At 38.0% G+C, this 19,104-nt stretch overlaps 1 protein-coding gene across 2 annotated transcripts in view; it reads left to right on the top strand.

Annotated features, from left to right (window-relative positions):
• The window catches only part of STIM2 (stromal interaction molecule 2), a gene marked incomplete at its 3' end in the record, with an annotated part of 138,816 nt that overhangs the window by 45,617 nt on the left and 74,095 nt on the right, over positions 1 to 19,104 (top strand). For both annotated transcript variants that reach the window (XM_080697781.1, XM_080697780.1), the window contains exon 2: positions 13,790 to 13,920. In XM_080697781.1, the coding sequence (XP_080553907.1) occupies positions 13,790 to 13,920 (131 nt within the window). The remainder of the gene's footprint in view (positions 1 to 13,789; positions 13,921 to 19,104) is intronic.

Here is a 19,104-nt window from a genome sequence, read left to right as displayed (position 1 = left end):
TAGAGTCCTCTGCATTTTTGTAGCATTTTGTAAGGCTTTGCATATACTTAACTAATGATAACCGTCCCTTTTTCATTTGTTTTTCTAACATGTAAATATGCTTTCAATAAACGCTAGTGTATTTTGAATGTCCATTATGTACCATACAATAGGTTGAATAGGTTGAAACTGGATTCTCTCTCTTAAAGTATGCAATATACTTTATTATTTATTTCATTTTTGAGATGTATCTTAATCCTACTATGTGCATACGTAATTTTGGCATGTTAGATACTGCAAATATAAGATTGTCTATGCCCTAGAAAGGATACTAGAAAAGAAGTAAGACATAATTTTACTCTTTGGAGTTTGAATCAAATGTTTGGTATATTGAAAAGTGACCTCTAATTATTGTCTCTAGAGATATTAGAGAAGATTTACTCTGAAAGTATTCAGATTGAATTAGCTGATTTGATAAATGCTGGAAGTGGAAGTAATAAATACAAACAGTATTTATTGAAAATTTCTTTCAGTGGTAGTAATTAAAATAATCCTGATCATGAGATTCATAAGTAGTTGCCAAGATGGTAAGCCAGGTTCTTGGCAGCAGCTGATGTTGTACACTGTTTGTGGGTCACAGTCATTGGTTTGTGCTTAAAGAGTCACCTGGCTCTGTTCCTTAGTTGTTCTTTTCTGCATGAGATTTACTGACTTAAATGGAATTATGGGGGGGAGACTAGTTTTAAAGATTACATTTTCTTTATTTTTTTTTTCTAGCTTCATGTTTTTTCGTATTTTGTTAAGTTTCTAAACTGTGTTCTCTACGTATATTAATTTACCTGGATGACAAGACAGGGAATTTGGCATATTTGTTCCACTAGTTGAGGCTTAATGAAAACACATTTGATGCATGTTGTAACTGTGTTTGGCCTGGCTCAGCCAAATAGAAGAGAAATGTACCATTGTTTTACCTAGAGAACTTTTAGGTCTGAAATGTCAGTTATATTTGTCTCCTTTCTTTCACTGCATTCAGTTCCCATTTAACTGTGACCTTTTGTTTTTTATCCTCACTGCCACTTCTGTACTTTATATTCTTTGTTTTTTTTGCCTGCGCTATTGTGATAGACATTCTTAGGTTGCAAACATATATCTCCAAATTAAAATAAAACTGACATATCTTATCAAAGGATATATACACATGGAAAATAAGCATATGAAAAGATGATGTATCATATGTTAAGAGTGAGATGCAAATTGAAACAAGATACACCACATACCTATCAGTAAGGTCAGAATCCAGAACATTGACAATACCAATGCTGGCAAGGTTGTCTAGGGGTGGAAATGCTCATTCATTACTGGTGAGAATGCCAAATACTGCAACCACTTTGGAAGATGGTTTGGCAGTTTCTTATAAAACAGTCTAGTCTACTGTGTAATCCAGAAGTTGTATTTCTTGATATTTATGCAAAGGAACTGGAAAATCATATAGCAGCTTTATTATAATAGATCACAAAACTTGAAAGCAACCAAGATGTCCTTCAGTAGGTGAGTGAATAAATGAACTATGGTACATTCAGACAATGAAGTACTATTTAGTGCTAAAAAGAAATGCTCTTTTAAGCCAGGAAAATTCATGGAGAAAACCTAAGTGCATTTTACTAATTGAAAGAAGCCAAACAGAGACGACTACATTCAGTGACTCAAACATCCTGGAAAAGGCACCACTAAGTAGTAGTAAAGGTAGCATAAATTAAATAAATCAAACTGACTGTATACTTTGCACCATACAAAATATCAGTTGTAATTTTCATTATTTTTTCCTTTGACATCTTTCTTCATGGTGCAGTACTCCTTAGAAACCACCTGTGGCTCTTTCAGAATCCTCTTGCTAATGTTCACTGTGCTTCTCTGGCTGATGGCCTCAGGCTGTCTTTATAGACACACATCCTATTTCTGCTCCACCCTACCTGCTAGTGTTTCTTCCTACCCTTGGGGAGTACTGTTGGCCAAGCGGAGGACAGTTCTTTGTTGTGAGGCTGGTTTGTGCATTGCTGTTACTTAATATCCTTGCCCCACACCTTACCTACTGTCTTCTAGTAGCAGTAGAAAGGAGAAGGGAGAAGGCCAGAGCTCTCCTAGTTGACCCATTCAGCTCTCCAAATTGTACTGTTTGTGGGTTCCAGCGCTTATTCTATTTCTTGTTAGACTGTGACAGTGGGATTCGAACCTGAGACCTCACTCATGCTGGGCAAGCACTACTGAGCTGTATCCCAGACCTCCTATTTGAATGTGTTTTTGTTTTCCCTTTTTCTAACTGCATTTGCTAAAATCCATTTGCTCTTTCAGAGGCTACAGGAGATGCCGTTGCTTACATGTAAGTCAGGCAAATTATTTATTAGGTATAGTAATGTTAGACCTAAAAGAGTAATTATGTGTATGTAGTGATAGTGCCTAATAATAACATATAGTGATCAATAAAACAGGCTCTGTCCTCGACATCAGTAGATATCCATGGCTAGAATCTTCACCTCAAGAGCCTTGAGGAAAACGACCTTAAGTATTATAAAGTCAGGAGCCAGGCGTGGTGGCGCACACTTGTAATCCCAGTGTTTGGGAGGCTGCGACAGGAGGATCTCACAGGTTTAAAGCCAGCCTCAGGGCCGGGCGTGGTGGCGCACGCTTGTAATCCCTGCGCTTGGGAGGCTTGGGAGGCGGAGACAGGAGGATCGTGCAGGTTCGAAGCCAGCCTCGCTGGCGTAAGAGACCCTGTTTCAAAAATATAAAATAGGTCTGGGAGTGTAGCCCGGAGGTAGAAGGGCTTCCAGGAACCCCAGTACCACCAAAAAAAAAAAAAAAAAAAAAAGCCAGCCTCAGCTACTTAGTGAGGCTCTCAGCAACTTAGTGAGACCCCTTTTTCAAATAAAATATAAAAAATAGGTCTGGGAGTATAGCCTGGAGTTAGAAAAGCCCCTGGGTTCCACCCCCAGTACCCCCCCCCCCCACACACACACACATTATAAAGTCCCTCTTGGCTATTTTTGCATAGTACTGTTGGCAGAACCCTCAGTTTCCATCCTGGTCCCTGTGAAAGGATTTCTGAAGGCTAGAATCAGAGACAGATAATTTTATTTACTGGTAAATGGCTCAGTTTACAGTGGTTGTGAGACTGAGCATCATATAAAAGGCTCACATGATTCTTATGCCCTTGACCTCCCACATTGGAAAGGGGAGGGCTAAGGGCGAGATTTATTCCACCTGGCATAAGCAAAATACAGAAAGCAGGAAAGGCGGTTAAGTTACATACTATCTCCCAGCCCTCTCCTGCCCTCTTCCTTGGCCTGTATACTCTCTCTTTGCATTAGGGGGAGTTCCTGGGCCTTAACTCTTGGTTGCCTAGGAAACAGCTCCTTGTATGACTGGCAGGTACCTAAGGGGAGGGGTTGGGGGAATTCTGACCTTTTCCCATCTTAAGTCTAAATTTCTAATAATACTTTTAAGGGTCTGAGTGAGTTTCCTACCTCAGTACATTGTGTATTTTGGTCAGTAAGTGTTTTAACAGTAATAATAATAATTAATAGATTATTACTTTAGAGGGAACATTGAATAGTTATAAGCAGGAGTATAATGTTACTCAATTTCTACTGACTAGATATAGCTTTGTTATAAAGAGGCAAAGAATATTGCAGGTTCTGTGTTTAGTTTTCTAAGCAATTTCTTGAAAGTTTTTTCCAAATACATTTAAAATTCAACTAGGCAAGTAATTCAATAAGCAAACTTTTTGGAGTACTTTTTGTGTGTCAGATACGATTGTAGGCACCAGGGAGAGAGGAATAATCAACACAAAGTCTGTGATCTCATGCATGCCTTAGAGTTCAGGAGTTAGTGAGCAAAGGAAGAAGTATGTAATGCAGTGAGTGCCGTGTGCCATATGCTGTCAGGAAAAGTAAAGCAGCAGAGAGTAAAGGGCGAGGCTCTTTTAGATAAGGAAGTAAGAGGGCCTCTAAGGAGAAATGAAAGTAGTTAACCATCCAGGAATGTATTTGCTAGAAAGAGCTTTGCCGGCAGAGGAAACTGCAGGTAGGGTCTTTCGGTGAGTAATTTATTTAATAGTTTTCCTTTTTTATCTAGAATAATCTATAGATGTCTTTTTAATTGAGCCCTCACTGTTTTTTCTCAATTATCTCATGAAATGAAAATAATACCTATTCTATAGGCAGAATGAAATGTATAATTCATTACTTACATGATTTATGATAGCTTTTTTTTGTTGCTGTAACAAATACCTGAAAAACAACTTAGGGGAAGAGAGACTTACTTGGGTTCATGGTTTCGGAACCTCATGGCAGCAGGGCTTGGCAGAGAGGAGGGCTGCTCAGCTCAGGGCTGCTGGGAAGCAGAGAGGGGTGGTGGAGAGAGGATGGGGAGGTCTAGGGACAAGATGCACTTTCCGAGGGCACACTCCCGATGACCTGCTTGATTGAAACATGCTCCACCTGTCTACAGTTCCCACGAGCTCCCAGTAATCCACTCAAGTGTATGCGTGTGTAATTGTAATTGGGAATTGAATTCAGGGACATTCTATCTCTGATCTATATTCTCAGCCCTTTTTATTATTATTGTTTTTTATTTTTATTGAAACAGGGTCTTGCTAAGTTGCTGAGTCTAGCCTTGAACTTGCCATCTTCCTGTCTTAGCCTTTTAAGTACTGGGATTACAGTGCCACCGTACCCATCTTATTTAAATGGTTAATCCATCACGTGGACTAATTCACTGTTAAAGTTAGAGCCCTTGCAGTTCAGTCACTTGCCAAAAACCTCACCTCTGCACACTGCTGCATAGGGGACCAAGCTTTCAGTACATGACAGGAGCTTTGGGGGGACACTCCAGATTCAAACCACAGCAGTATTTTTGTAATCCAGACACTCCATAGTTGGTAATCATTAGCATCATTATTTTGTCAGCGTAAAAACGATTATCTTATGCCATTGCCTTTGCATGTCTTCCTGGAAAACACTTACTCATATTTCAAGTACCAATGTAATTATCACTTTCTCCCTGAAGATATTCTTACTTTGCATGTAAACATGTCTACTTCCTTAGTTCTCCCACCCTTGTGTATTATTACATTGTCATCACATCTGTCATAGTTAGCTTTTATTTATTTAATTTTTTACATTTTGTTTACCAAGCTTCTAATTTATAGCATGATATTTATTTATTTATTAGGTAAATGACTTGTAATTAGGGCTTAATTTATTTGGCTCCTAATATAATTTAAACCAACAAATATGTCAGTCATTGTGGTAGATATTGAGAATAAAAAAATTAGCACAAGTTGGGCACAATGCCACATGCCTGTAATTTAAGTACTTACAGGAGGCTGAAACAGGAGTATCACAGGTTTAAAGCCACCCACAGTAACTTAGTGTGTCCCTTAGCAACTTAGCAAGACCCTGTTTCAAAATTTAAAAAAAAGTAAAAAAGTCCTGGAGTTGTGGCTTGGAGGTAGAATGCCTTTAGGTTTAATTCTCAGTTCTGCACCCACACCCCAACTTAATACAGTCAAGTTTAAGGTAAAGTTACATAATATGTATTTATTAAAATGGTTTATTTAAGGGAAGTATAAATTGAAGTGTAGATACATTATCAAAAGGAAAAGGGGTAGAAAATACAGGTATGTGTTCTAGATTGTGAATTTCATTGAGGAAATGTGTGGTGATCTCTTTCCATAGGACATGTTTATGCTTCTTGGTTCTGCTGACAGTTAAGCATTACTTTAGAGCTTTGAGGGTCCTTTTTGGGGGTATTACCTTAAGTTACTCATGCGTCTTATTTTCTTATCTTAAAAATGGGGATAAAACTTGCCCCACATAGGATTGTAGAGATTAAATTATGTATATAAAGTAGCATTGCGATTTAATTATATGTATATATACACACATAATAGGGTTGTTTGGGGGACATAGTTGATATTTCTTACAGGTGAAATCATTTTAATTCATTTAAGTTTATTTCTGTGGAATCAGACTTGCGTGATGGTTTAGCTTTGAGTACAGGAAAACAAGGTGGAATTTAATAGCGTTGATTATCGATTTTGGCCAAACTTTATTCAGTTATAGATGATTTCTTTTCGACAGTGGACAGTGTAGCTGTCAATTCTGAGAAAAGAGAAGAATGCTCACCATATAAAGCTAAAACGATTTATATTGCTGTGTCGTAGTTTACACAGGGTGAGGGTACTGAGGGGGTGGCGTTTGTCTTAGTTGTTGTGTTGTGTACCCAGCACCAAGCACAAGGCCTGACACATAACAGCCACTTCAGATCATGTTTAAATAAACGAGTGAATTCTGTTCAGATGAGAAATCTGTTCTAGATATGGAGTGCGTGATGTGCATTATCAGATTTTAGGTCGAAATACCAGCAGAGGAGAAAAGGAGAGCAGTTTTGGTATTTTATCAGTTAATTCATTATAGGTATAAATCTTCTATGACAGGCTGTATGTTTTAAAAGAAATATAAGGAAGCCGGAGGCTGAGACAGGAGGATCGCATAGGTTCGAAGGCAGCCTCAGCTACTTAGTGAGGCTCTCAGCAACTTAGTGAGACCCTGTTTCCAAATAAAATATAAAATAGGCCTGGGAATATAGCCTGGAGGTAGAAGAGCCTCTGGGTTCCACCCCCAGTACCACCAAAAAGAAAGAAAGAAGGAAAGAAAGAAAGAAAGATAGATTAGTAATCAGCTAATCTGAGTTAAAAGTATCACCTTTGCTTAATTAAACATAGAAGGGAAACATCTGAGAAAAATGGATAAACAGAAGACATTAGAATAGGTAATACATTTTGGAATTCATTGCTGGAAGCTGTGGCACGTGCTTTTAATCTTAGTACTTGGAAACTTAGACAGGAGGATTGAAGGTTCTAGGCCAGCCTCAGAGACTAAGCTGATACTCTCAGCAACTTAGTGAGACCCTGTTTCAAAATACAAAATACAGAGCCAGGTGTGGTGGTGCATTCTTGTAATTCCAGTACTTGGGAGGCTGAGACAGGAAGATCCGGGTTCGTAGCCAGTCCCAGCTACTTAGTGAGGCCCTCTGCAATTTAGTGAGACCCTGTTTCAAAATAAACAATAAAAAATTGGCCTGAGGTGTAGCTCAGAGGTAAAATACCCCTGGGTTCCATCCCCAGTACCACGGGGGGGGGGGGGGGAATATAGAAAATTCAAAAGGCTGCTGGTGTGGTTTGGAGGTAGAAACCTTGTACCATCCCTTGTACCAGCCCCCCCCCCCCCAACAACAACAAAAGAAAATTCCCTGTGGAAAAATGGATCAGTCTTGGCTGTATCTTCAGCTTCTTTCTTTCTGTTGCTTCGGTCTGGACACAACAGACCCCAGAGCTGTCTTCATCATTACTTTCTCCGTTCCTGGACTCATGTTGGTTGAGTGCTCCCAGGGTGCCTGTCGGTTTCCACTGCTGCATCTCTCAGCCTTGCCTCCATTCCTTCTGTCCCCACTGTCACTGGAGTGAGCTTTCTGTGATGAGTGTGGTTGTTTGTGTTCCCTCCTCGGAATCACTTAGCAACTTCCTGTGGTCATTTGGATAAAATTCTAAATTTTGTAACGTGGAAGAAAGTTTTTAGAGATGGTGACTCTTCTCAGTCTTCTACCTGATCTTTTTGAGTAGTGTAGAACTTGGGAACCTCAGGCTGGGCAAGTGCTGGGCAAGTGCGTTACCACTGAGCTCTATCTCTAGCTCCTAGCCAGTCCTCCTCTCTGTATATGTGTATGTTTATATATGTATGCGTGTACATATATGTAAGTCACTTAAAGTTCTTTGAATTTTTCTTGTCTATTTTAATACATGTCATTTTATATATTATATATTTTTATACATATTTGTATATATGACATAAATGTCACTTAAAATTTTTAAAATTTTTCTCTGTAAAATATTTACTGATGTCTCTTTCCCAGTCTGAATTAGCTGCTTTTTCTCCATATTCCCATAACCACCGATGTCTTAGCCTGTTTCATGCTGCTACAACAGAATACCATAGACTGGGTAGTATATAAACAATAGAAATCAATTTCTCGCCAGGGGTGGTGGCGCATGCTTGTAATCCCCGCGCTTGAGAGGCAGAGACAGGAGGATCGCGCAGGTTCGAAGCCAGCCGCGCTGGCTTAGGAGACCCTGTTTCCAAATAAAAATATAAAAAATATAGGTCTGAGAGTGTAGCTTGGAGGTAGAAGGGTTTCAGGAACCCCAGTACCACCAAAAAAAAAAAAAAAAATCAATTTCTCATAAATCTGGAGGCTGGAAGTCCATGAAGGTCCCCCCCCCCCCCAGCCTTGGCTTCATTCTGACAGCATCACAATTTGCCCTATTTGGGCCTGCTTACAGAATTCTGACCCTGCCACATGTTGCCTGGCTTTCCAGGCCTCCTTTGAAACCTGGGGAGGGGAAAACTACTATGGCTTCCCTTTTCCATCAGAGCCAGCATGACATGAGTGCCTAAATTGACCACCAGCAGGAAAGGTATATATATATATATATACCCTTTTCAATCAGTGCTGCTGGGCCATTTTCAGTCATATCTTCTATCTGCTGCTGGGCTTGCCTTAGTCTTGGCCACTGTAGCTGGGCCTTCCTCAGCCCTAGCTGCGGCTGGGCTGTCTCCGTTCTGGGTGCTGCTGAGCTGAGCCGGTCTTAATTTGGCTGCTGCCAGACCCTTTTTAATCATAGCTGCCACCACGGGGTCTTTGTGTCTGTGGTTCCACACGTGGGCTTGAACTGCCGTGACCCAATTTTTTCTTTGTTCCTATGCAAAACAGTTGGTCTCCCTTCAGCCAGCTTACTTTCTTTCACAGCACCAGCTCTCTGGGCCTCAGCTTTACACATTCCTTCTGGCTATAAACTACACATTTATAAAGTCTCTCTGCTTTCTTTTGAGATTCTGTGTATGATTCGCTGAACACAGACACCAATGTTCTTTTTTTAAGGTTTTATTTTTATTTTTTTGGGTGCACTATAGTTTCAGATCATAATGTGGATCATATTGGCAATGACATACATTCACACGGTGCTTGGTGCCCTCCCCCCTAGCTTCCCCCTTCCCCTCCCAACAATGAGTGTCCAGGTTGACCATGCTGCATTCACACTTATACACATATTCGAATGTAGCTCCTCCATTAATCAACGGCAGCCTTCTTCCTCCCCTACCCTTACTTTCTAGCTTTGCTGAAGTTTCCCCTCCATTATTGGGAGTCCGTCTGGTATCCCTAACACTCCCTAGTTTGGGCATATCAGAGAAAACATGTCCCTTCTCTTTCTGCACTTGGCTGATCTCACTTAACATAATGTTCTTCAGGTCTTTCCATCTTCTTGTGAATGACATGATTTTGTTCTTTATTGCTGAGTAGAATTTTATTGTGTGTATTTCCTATAATTTTGCAATTCATTCATCTGTCGATGGACACCTAGGTTGGTTCTGTATTTTGGCTATTATGAATTATGCTTCTATGAACATGGGTATGCATACATTTCTGTAGTTCTCTGATTTCAACTCCTTTGAAAAGATACCTAGGAGTGGTATAGCTGGATTGTGCCAGTATTGGGAATGGCCTAGGAAGATTTGAGAAAGCTCTGATTATTAATATATTTCAAAAATAATTGTAACAAAATGGTTGCAGACCTGGAGAAAGGCTAGGCTTTGGTCAGGAAGCAAACAGCTATTGAAACTTAGATTGACTTAGCTAAATGTAATTAGCAAGTTAATAGGAGAGGAGAACTAGGCCTTTCTCTATCTAAAGACAGATCTACATGATTAGATAAGCTAGCTAAGATGGTAGGAGGGGTCAACCTTCATGAAAGGAGACACCTTGCCACACCTGGCTGGGGGAGGTACCTTACAGGGTTAAGGGGAGGTACCTTACAGGGACATTTACTACTTCAGGATTATGTGAACAAGATAGAGGTCATGGGTATAAAAAAGGTTGAGTCCACGTGTGATCCCTTTGGTGTATTCATTCGAGTCACCCCTCCATGCCACTCTGGCATGGGGCTGTATTTCTATTTTCTGTATTTCTTTCTAATAAACTTCTTTAAATCTTCAGCAACTGTCCAAGCTATGTATATTTTTCCTTAGCTCAGGACAAGAACCCGCAGTTTTTTCCTGTTTTTCTGTTTGTGTGGTTGTGGTGGGGGAATTACTTCTCCCCTCACACACCGAACACATTTCACTGCAACATATTACATTTCACTGCAACAGGATCATATGGTGGATCCATTCCCAGTTTTCTAAGGAATCTCCACACTGATCGCCATAGTGGCTGAACTAGTTTGCACTTCCACCAACAGTGTAAAACAGTTCCACTTTCCCCACATCCTCGCCAGCATTTGTTGTTATTTGACTTCTTTATGCTTGCCAGACATCAGTATTTTCAATGCACTATGGATACTTTGCTATTTTGAAATTTCTTCTGCTATTTTAGTCAGTCCATATTTAAATTCAGCCTTACACCAAGTTTCAGGACATAGGCAAATGCATATAAGTTATTTACCAGAATGTAACATGTCTGGCCTTTACTCTGTTTTTCTATCAAGTCTTTTTTGCCCTCTGAACTCACCTAAGCACAATATCTACTAACTGCCTTTCTGTAGGCTTTCCAGCCCTTCAAACTTTCTCTCACAAACCATTTCCAAAGACTCAAGAAACACATGGTGAGACTTCGATATGTAGCTAGCAGTGACTCCACTTCTCTGGTACCAGTTTTTACCTTGGTCAACATTTTCACTGCTAAAATCCCAAACAACTGATCACACCACCTAGAAGATTTATTTGCTTGCAGTTTTGTGGGGATATTGGAGTTTCTTTATGGATTTAGGGTCTGTAGGAAACAGGGAGAGTGGATGGGTTCTTGTTTCACCACGTGGAGGCCAGAAGCTAGAATGCAAACAGGCAAAAGATTCAGAAGCAAAAGCACAGTCCCCAAGGCCATACCCCTAGGGATCTACCTTCTCTCGTCACACCCCTCATCTAAGTTACCACCCAGTGAAGCCATTACAATGGATTTATCCACTGAAAAAATTGGAACCTTTATATCTTAAGTAAACTCTGAACATTAGAACTTGACATCTTCAGGGACATTATCTAACCGTAGCACCCATTTTATTTTATTTTGGTACTAGAAATTGAACCCAGGGTCATTTTACCTCTGAGCTACACTCACCTACCCTTTTCTATTTTATTTTGAAATACAAACTCAGTAAGATGCTTAAGGGTATAGCTAAGTTTCTGAGGCTGGCTTCTAACCTGCAATCCTTGTGTTTCAGCCTCTAATATACTAGAATTACAGGCATGCTCCACCACCCCTGGCTCTAGTTTTATATTTACATGAATTTTTACAGGGTACATGTTGCTCCTAATTTTCTCCTAAAGCTTTCTAAAGGTTGGACAGCCCTCACTGTTGACTCTTCTTATGGTATGAAAATATAATTTATTTGTTTACAGTGATACTGACCTATTCCTTATATTCCAGTAGCAATAAACATGTTTATTTTGTACGTTTATTAACAAAATAAGATATATATAAATTAAGTCTAAATTAAAGCAATTAAATGTTAATATAGCTCTTCTTTAACTGTATTTGTGCTTGAGAGCTTATCTTTTACTTTGTATCTATCAAAATAATCACGAATGAATTTGAAGCATAACCATGTCAGGTTCTGGTTATTTTGTGAATTAGGGAGCATAATTGACCATTAATGCCTATATGCTCTTAGATTTTAGCAATCTTGATCATGTATTATTATTATTATTATTTTATTTTATTTTTGGTGGTACTGGGGTTCCTGGAAACCCTTCTACCTCTGGGCTATACTCCCAGACCTGTTTTTATATTTTTATTTGGAAACAGGGTTTCTTAAGCCAGCGTGGCTACATTCGAACCTGCGCAATCCTCCTGTCTCTGCCTCCCAAGCATGGGGATTACAAGTGTGCGCCACCACGCCTGGCGTTTTATTATTTTTTAAATTAACTTTTTTTCCAGTACTAGGGATGAAACCCAGGGCCATCCCTTCGAGCTTCACCCCCAGCTCTATTTTTTATTATTTATTTTGAAACAGAGTCTCACTAAGTTGTGGAGGGCCTCACTGAGTAGCTGGAGCTGGCCACGAACCTGGATCCTCCTGTCTCAGCCTTCCAGATGCTGGTATTAATAGCATGCACCACCATGCCCAGCTTGATATGGTTTTATTTATTTATTTATTTATTTATTTATTTATTTATTTATTTATTTATTTTTTGGTGGTACTGGGGTTCCTGGAAGCCCTTCTACCTCCGGGCTACACTCCCATACCTATTTTTCCATTTTTATTTGGAAACGGTCTCCTAAGCCAGCACGCGCGGCTGGCTTCGAACCTGCGCAATCCTCCTGTTTCTGCCTCCCAAGCGCGGGGATTACAAGCGTGTGCCACCACGCCCGGCTTGATATGGTTTTAAATATTTGTATGCGCACACGCACACACATGTCACATGTCACATAACTTATAAGTGTGTCTTTTTATCTTTTACTTTTTTTTTTTTTTGGCCTGGGGATGGACTTCTGTATGTTAGGCAAATCCTCAACCACTGAGCTATACCTCCAAGCCCATTTTCCACTTTCATAGAGTTAATCTCTTCCATTTTTGCCCTAAATCAAGTTATATTTTGAATTAAAACTATAACAATGTTAAATTTGCAAAGTATTTTATAAAGTGAGATTATTTCTTTGTCTCAAGTGCTGGCCTCTCACAAAATTTCTCAGCATCAAATTAGATATTCTTAGGCTTTTATGTCAGCAATAGACCTTAGTAAACTTCTAGTTTACTTGACGTATTTTAGAGATGAGATAACTGAGAGCGAACAACAGTGAGTTTTCTACAATTAACTGATAACAATTAATTTATAATAAGGCCATAATGATATACTAGACTTTGAACTATTGATGAGATTAACCAGGCTATGGCAGTCCTTCTCCATGCTAACCACTTTTAAGGAATTATTCTTTCTAGAAATACAAGTGATTTTTATGACATTTTAGAAAGATACTATTTCAGTGACCTATTACAATAGCAGCAGAGTTCCTGGAGTTTGTTAGTCCACTGGCCAGTTAGAGTGTAAGTGGAGCTTTGGCTGTACTGTAGCATTTTGGTATAGAGATTATTTACTAGTTAAATAAACAGGAGTTAATTTTCATCAGTCTGAGTTTAGGCCTTTGAAAAATCTTATATGACCCCTACTTACTAGTTTTTGACAACTAGAATATGAGGATTCACACATATTTCTTAGGAAGAAGTTTAACCAATACATGTATATTAAGGAAAAGATGATGAACAAGATTTTAAAAAATTCAATAACTTATTTTTCTTGTTGAACTTAAGGTGTTTGTGTGCGTGTGTGTGTGTGTGTGTGTGTGTGTGTGTATGTAGAAGACTCTAGAAAATTTAAGTTAATACTGATGTTACTCCTGTTTGCATTTGTCTAATATCAATTAGGTAATTGTTATTAGATTATTTTATTTTTAGAGTATCTAGAGTATCTGCATTAGTTTAGATAATCTAGATTTATTTTAGAATATTTAGAGTATCTAGATTAGTTAGTTGTGTTCATATAATATATTTTTGCCATGAAGATCACTCTGCTAGATATTTTAAAATTTCTTAGTCTGACTTGGTTTGAAGTTTAATTTTGTTGTTTTTTTCCTTTCAAATTACACTGACTATAGTCTGTGTTTTGGTGTGGTGTATTAGTAACTGTCCTTCATTCTATTTCAGATCCTTGTATGTCACTGAGTCCACCATGCTTTACAGAAGAAGATAGATTTAGTCTGGAAGCTCTTCAGACAATACATAAACAAATGGATGATGACAAAGATGGTGGGATTGAAGTAGATGAAAGTGATGAAGTAGGTGGAACTTTTCTTTTTCTTTTTCTTTTTTAATATAACAGTGACTGTTTAATTTAAAATTTGCCTTTTATTTCTCATATTATTCAACTTGATCATCTTCTTTAGGATTTTTCTTTTTACATTTTAATTTTATCTTTTTGTTTACATAATCTCTCCTTCTGTTTGTATAAAGTCTTCCAAGTTTAATACAAAATTTCAGTCTTGCATTTGTAGAGTTCTCAAACATATATCCTATTCTGCTTCAGTTATATGTTGCTGTTTTATAAACCATCTCAAAATGCAGTGGCTCAAAACAACAGTTTATTTTTCCTTGAAATTCGGTGGATTTACTAGATTCAGCTGCGTAGTTTTTCTGTTCCCTTAGGTATGGGCTGAGGCCACTGTTGCAGTTTGTGTTCATTTGCAAGTTGAGAGGCTGGAATATTTAAGATGGCCTTTCTTCTTCTTTTTTTTTTTTTTTTTCTAAGATGGCCTCTTATTCATCATGATCTCTTTTTGGGTTCTGCTTAGGAACAGGAGTGTAGCTCAGGCTTTATTATAGCATGACAGCTGTTTCCAAGTGGTAGTGTTCCAGGAAGACAAGTTCCCATTGCAAGTGCTTATCATGCCTCTGCTTGCCAGTGCTTGCTACTATCAAAATGGCTATGTGGGAGAAGATTATATGTGATATAGATAACCAGGTGATGTGGTTCATTGGAGGTCATCAACTTCATACTTGATTGGTACCTTTAGTTTTTAAGCATTCTCATCTTTCCCCTGATGTAGTTTCCCTCTTAGTGTCTTCATAGAACTTGTTTTCTTCACTTGATATGGTCTCATTCTAATCAAATCCTGTGTCCTTTTCCAGGCATCTTCAACCTCTTTGTTGTATTTTTCATTGTTAAGATAACTTCTTTTTAGTTTATGTAATAGTAAATTCCATTACTTCCTACATTATCTAATGTTATATAGCCATAGCACCATCTGATAACACTGTTATCTAACAGCATTTTGTAAAGATCATCTGACCTGCCTGACCTGTTGTAGAAAACATTTACATTGAGAATGCTCATCTCCTTCTTGTTACTCCTCATTCTTCCATGTCTAAGCCAATCTGTATTCCTGCTCTTTATTTATTGCTTTCAGCCTGATGTTTTAGGAGAGGATTTTGATTTAAATATAACATGTTTAAAGCAAAATCCCATTGTCTTATTTCACTCTTCAGTGGCACTTCAGGACCTACCTTTCCTTAATTCTTATTCTTCTAAATTAAGAGCTGGCAAATATTTTCTGTAAAGGACCAAACAACAAACCGAAATGTGTCTTCCAAATAAAATATGTTGAAATCCTAACCTGAAGTACTTCAGAATTTAGAAATAGGGTCAATAGATGTCATTAGTTGAATAGGATAAGACCCTTAATCCAACATTACTGGAGGAGAATACCACAGATGCAGCAAAGAAGACAAGCTTGTGCCATTGGAGTTGAGACTGGAGTTATGTAATTGGAAGTCAAGGAATGCCAAGGATTGCTGGTGGCACCAAAAGTTAAGAGAGAATCATGGAGCAGATTTTCCCATAGAGCCTTCAAGTGAGCAAGGCCCTGCTGACACTGTGATTTTTAATTTTTAACTTCTTGATCTGTCATTTTGAGCCCTCTAGCTTGTTGGACTTTGTTATGGCAATCCTAGGAAACTAATATAGGAAGTAAATGTTTTAGGTTTTGTGGGTCATATGGCTTCTGATGTACCTACTCAGTTTTGCTACTGTATGAAAGCAGCCATAGGCTGTGCATGAATTAATGGGTATGGTGGTGTTTCAGTAAAACTTCATTTGCAAAAGTAGGCATTGGGCAGGATTTTGCCTGTATTTAAACTCCTGTTATAAGTAAGATATTGTGTTTTTAAAATTATTTTTTTCAATTTTTCTGCATATGGTTAATCTTTTTTTCAGCCCTATTTTAATTTTTAATTTTGAAATAGGATCTTACTAAGTTGCTGAGAGCCTCACTAAGTTGCAAACCTTGGCCTCAAACCTGTAGTCTTTCTGTCTCAGCCTCCCAGGTACTTGAATTATAGGTGTGCACTACCATGCTTGGCTTACAGCACCTTAAAAAAAGACTGTTAGCATAGATAGAAATAATCTCAACATATGCTAAAGGTATTTTGATTTTTCAGCTACTCATCAAAATAGGTCAAATGCCAAATATTTGCTATTTTCGTTACCCCTTTTCTGGTCACCTGTATTTACCTGCATTTTAAAGCATCGAGAATGACATGGGGGCTGTATATATGTTTGGAAGCAAGGTAGAAAAGTGGTTTAATACTCTGCATTTAACTTATTTAGTAAGGAAAGGCAAAGGTCATTGGAACCAGTTCTCAGGCCTCAAAGGAGAAGTAGATGAAAAGGGAGTTGCCATAGTTGGAAGAAATTGTTCTAAGGAATAAGTCAAAGTATACTCTCTGTATAAGCAGCATTCGCTTTGCATGAAAACTTGTTAGATGTAAATGATGGAGACCTGCCCTAATCTTGCTGAATCAGAAACTGGGTGTGGGATCCAGCAATCTCAATCTCTCCCCCGGCCTCCTCTCTCTTGGTATTGGGGATTGAACCTAGGGGCATTCTACTTCTGAGCTAGACCCCTAGCTCTATTTTTTATTCTTTAATTTGAAACAGAGTCTCCTAAGATTTGGAGGGCCTCACTAAATAGCTAAACCTGGCTGCGAACCTGCAATCCTGATCCTTCTGTCTCAGCCTCCCAAGTTCTTGGATTTACAGGCATGTACCACTCTGTCTGGCCCAGCAATCTCTTGTTTGTTTGTTTGTTTGTTTATTTATTTATTTATTTATTTATTTATTTATTTATTTATTTATTTATTTTGTGGTACTGGGGTTCCTGGAAGCCCTTCTGCCTCTGGGCTATACTCCCAGACCTCTTTTTTAATTTTGGAAACAGGGTCTCTTAAGCCCTCACGGCTGGCTTTGAACCTGGGCGATCCTCCTGTCTTCCGCCTCCCAAGCGTGGGGATTACATCACCACGCCCAGCTCAGCAATCTCTTTTAATAAGTCCTCTGAGTGTTTCTGATGTTTGATAAAGTTTGAGAGTCACTTGATTAAACTTCAGGACATTTGTAGTAGCAAGAAGCTCTTTATTTTGACCTTTTATGAGTACATAGTATATTTACAACCTCATTTTATTATGATTGAATTCATGAAAAAGTAGTTTACATTTTACTCTTTGTAGCTTAGTAAATCATCTGGTTTTTTTTTTTTTTTTTTGCATTATGCTTTCTAACATTTTTTATAATGGCCCTATAAGACATTGCTTTCTGCTCCTGTACTTGGTGATTTTACTTTTGCCAAATTCCACATTATAAAGTTCTTCATTTGTTCTGCAAGAAATCACAGACATGCAATTACAGTAAAGTGGAATTATGTTTATATATTTCTAGGGAAGGATTCTTTGCTTTTGTTGAAGATGGTTCTGTATCCTAGATAGTTATGAGCCATTGTGCACATTTTTGTGACAGGGCTTAAGAAAATTTCTCATTGTTTACCTAAAATACTTTTATTTAAATTATGAAATTCCCACTCTTTGTCCACATTTATTTAGTTGAGTACCCAGGCTCTTATATCTTAACCTTAACAATTAGAGCACGTACTTACTGGACTTCCTCCACAATTTCTTGCTTTTCCAGTTGGTTTACCATCTGCTATTGAGTTATCTGTTTATGGCTTTGGAAAGAACTGATTCTCCTGGAATGTTTTTACTCATGTATCTGCTTGTCCTTAAAATCAACCACTGTAGAAACCAGAGGACATTCCCTTACCCAGCTATTTTTTTTTAACCATCTAGACTATCTCCTTAAACCCTTCAATTTTGAGTTATTAGAGTCAGTTCTACTACTTTAATAGACCATTTGAGAAGCACCTTTTGTGGTTTATAGTTCAGTTGCATATGAACTTAAGTAGGCTTTTCTGGTGAATTAAGAACTTAAATATCATAATATAGTTTCTGTGGAATGATGTGCTTTAAGTTACTTTTAAAAACCTTTTAAATACAGCCTACTAATTAATTGGGAAAGTGGCCTATAGTATGAGATCTGTGTATAAAGAAAAAAATCTAAATCATTTTATGGTGTTGCGCATTGAAACATTCAACTTAGTACCTATTTTTCCTTCTTCGGAGTTAACACCTGCTTTAACTAGTAAATCTTTTATTAGCTACCTCCCTCAAATTCTTCTGACTTTCCTTAGTAAGACTACATGGTAGTTATATTTTTATTAAATTATTTTTCATTTCTATCCCATTAATTTTTCATTTACTTTAACAAGCATTTCATACCCAGCATTGTTACAGACTGGAAGGGGGCAGAAGAGTAGGAGTGTGAATCAGGACTGTGCATCTGGACTTCTCTTCTTGGTTCTAGCCTGACTGTACTGCCAGTCCTGCTCCTCTCCTTTCCTCCCCTCTCCACCCTCCCTGAGCCTTTTCAGGATCACAGCATGGCATTACATTTACATAACATATTTATTTGAGGATTTATCACACTTCACATATTGTCTCAGCTTCTAAAAGATGTCTGAATTTGGGCGGGTACAGAACCTTGTTTATTGCCATTTCACAAATGAAATAAATAAAATTGTGATTTACTGTAACATTAATACTATTAACTTTGTATTATGGTCATTATAGTTAGACTGATGATGCAATTCATCATCCAAATGGGGATACTTTTGAGAGTGAAAGAGGGTGCACCAAGACAACAGGAGTAAATGAGGCCTGTCCGAGGCCAGTGGAAAATACAATCACCCTCACCATATGGCTTGTCATAGTACGCTTTCTATCCTGATGACTGCTATCTGTGTCTTTTTTCCTCAACAAGTTGTTATTAAATTGTTATTAAGTGTTGTGCCAAGACAATGCACAATATAAGTGAAGCTTATATCTGTTTCCTTTTAGTTCATCATTTTAAATCTTTTCATATTGTACAACTTATTTTCCAGTAACATGACATACACACTTAGATGTGTTTTTTATTTCTTCCTCTTTGTTTAGAGTTAAGTAATTCTTTTGGTATTTTTATTCTCTAGAAATAATATAGTTGGAATATTTCAATATTTAAAATAATATTTTCTATTTTAAAATGTACTTAGTGACTCACTTTAGAATTTATCTTGTATTAAAGTTCTTGGCTTTCC

Source organism: Muscardinus avellanarius (assembly GCF_963383645.1).
Source record: "Muscardinus avellanarius genome assembly, chromosome: 6".
Lineage (NCBI taxonomy): Eukaryota > Metazoa > Chordata > Mammalia > Rodentia > Gliridae > Muscardinus > Muscardinus avellanarius.
The sequence above is the reverse complement of the archived record's forward strand: the minus strand, read 5'-3'. Positions and strand labels throughout refer to the sequence as shown.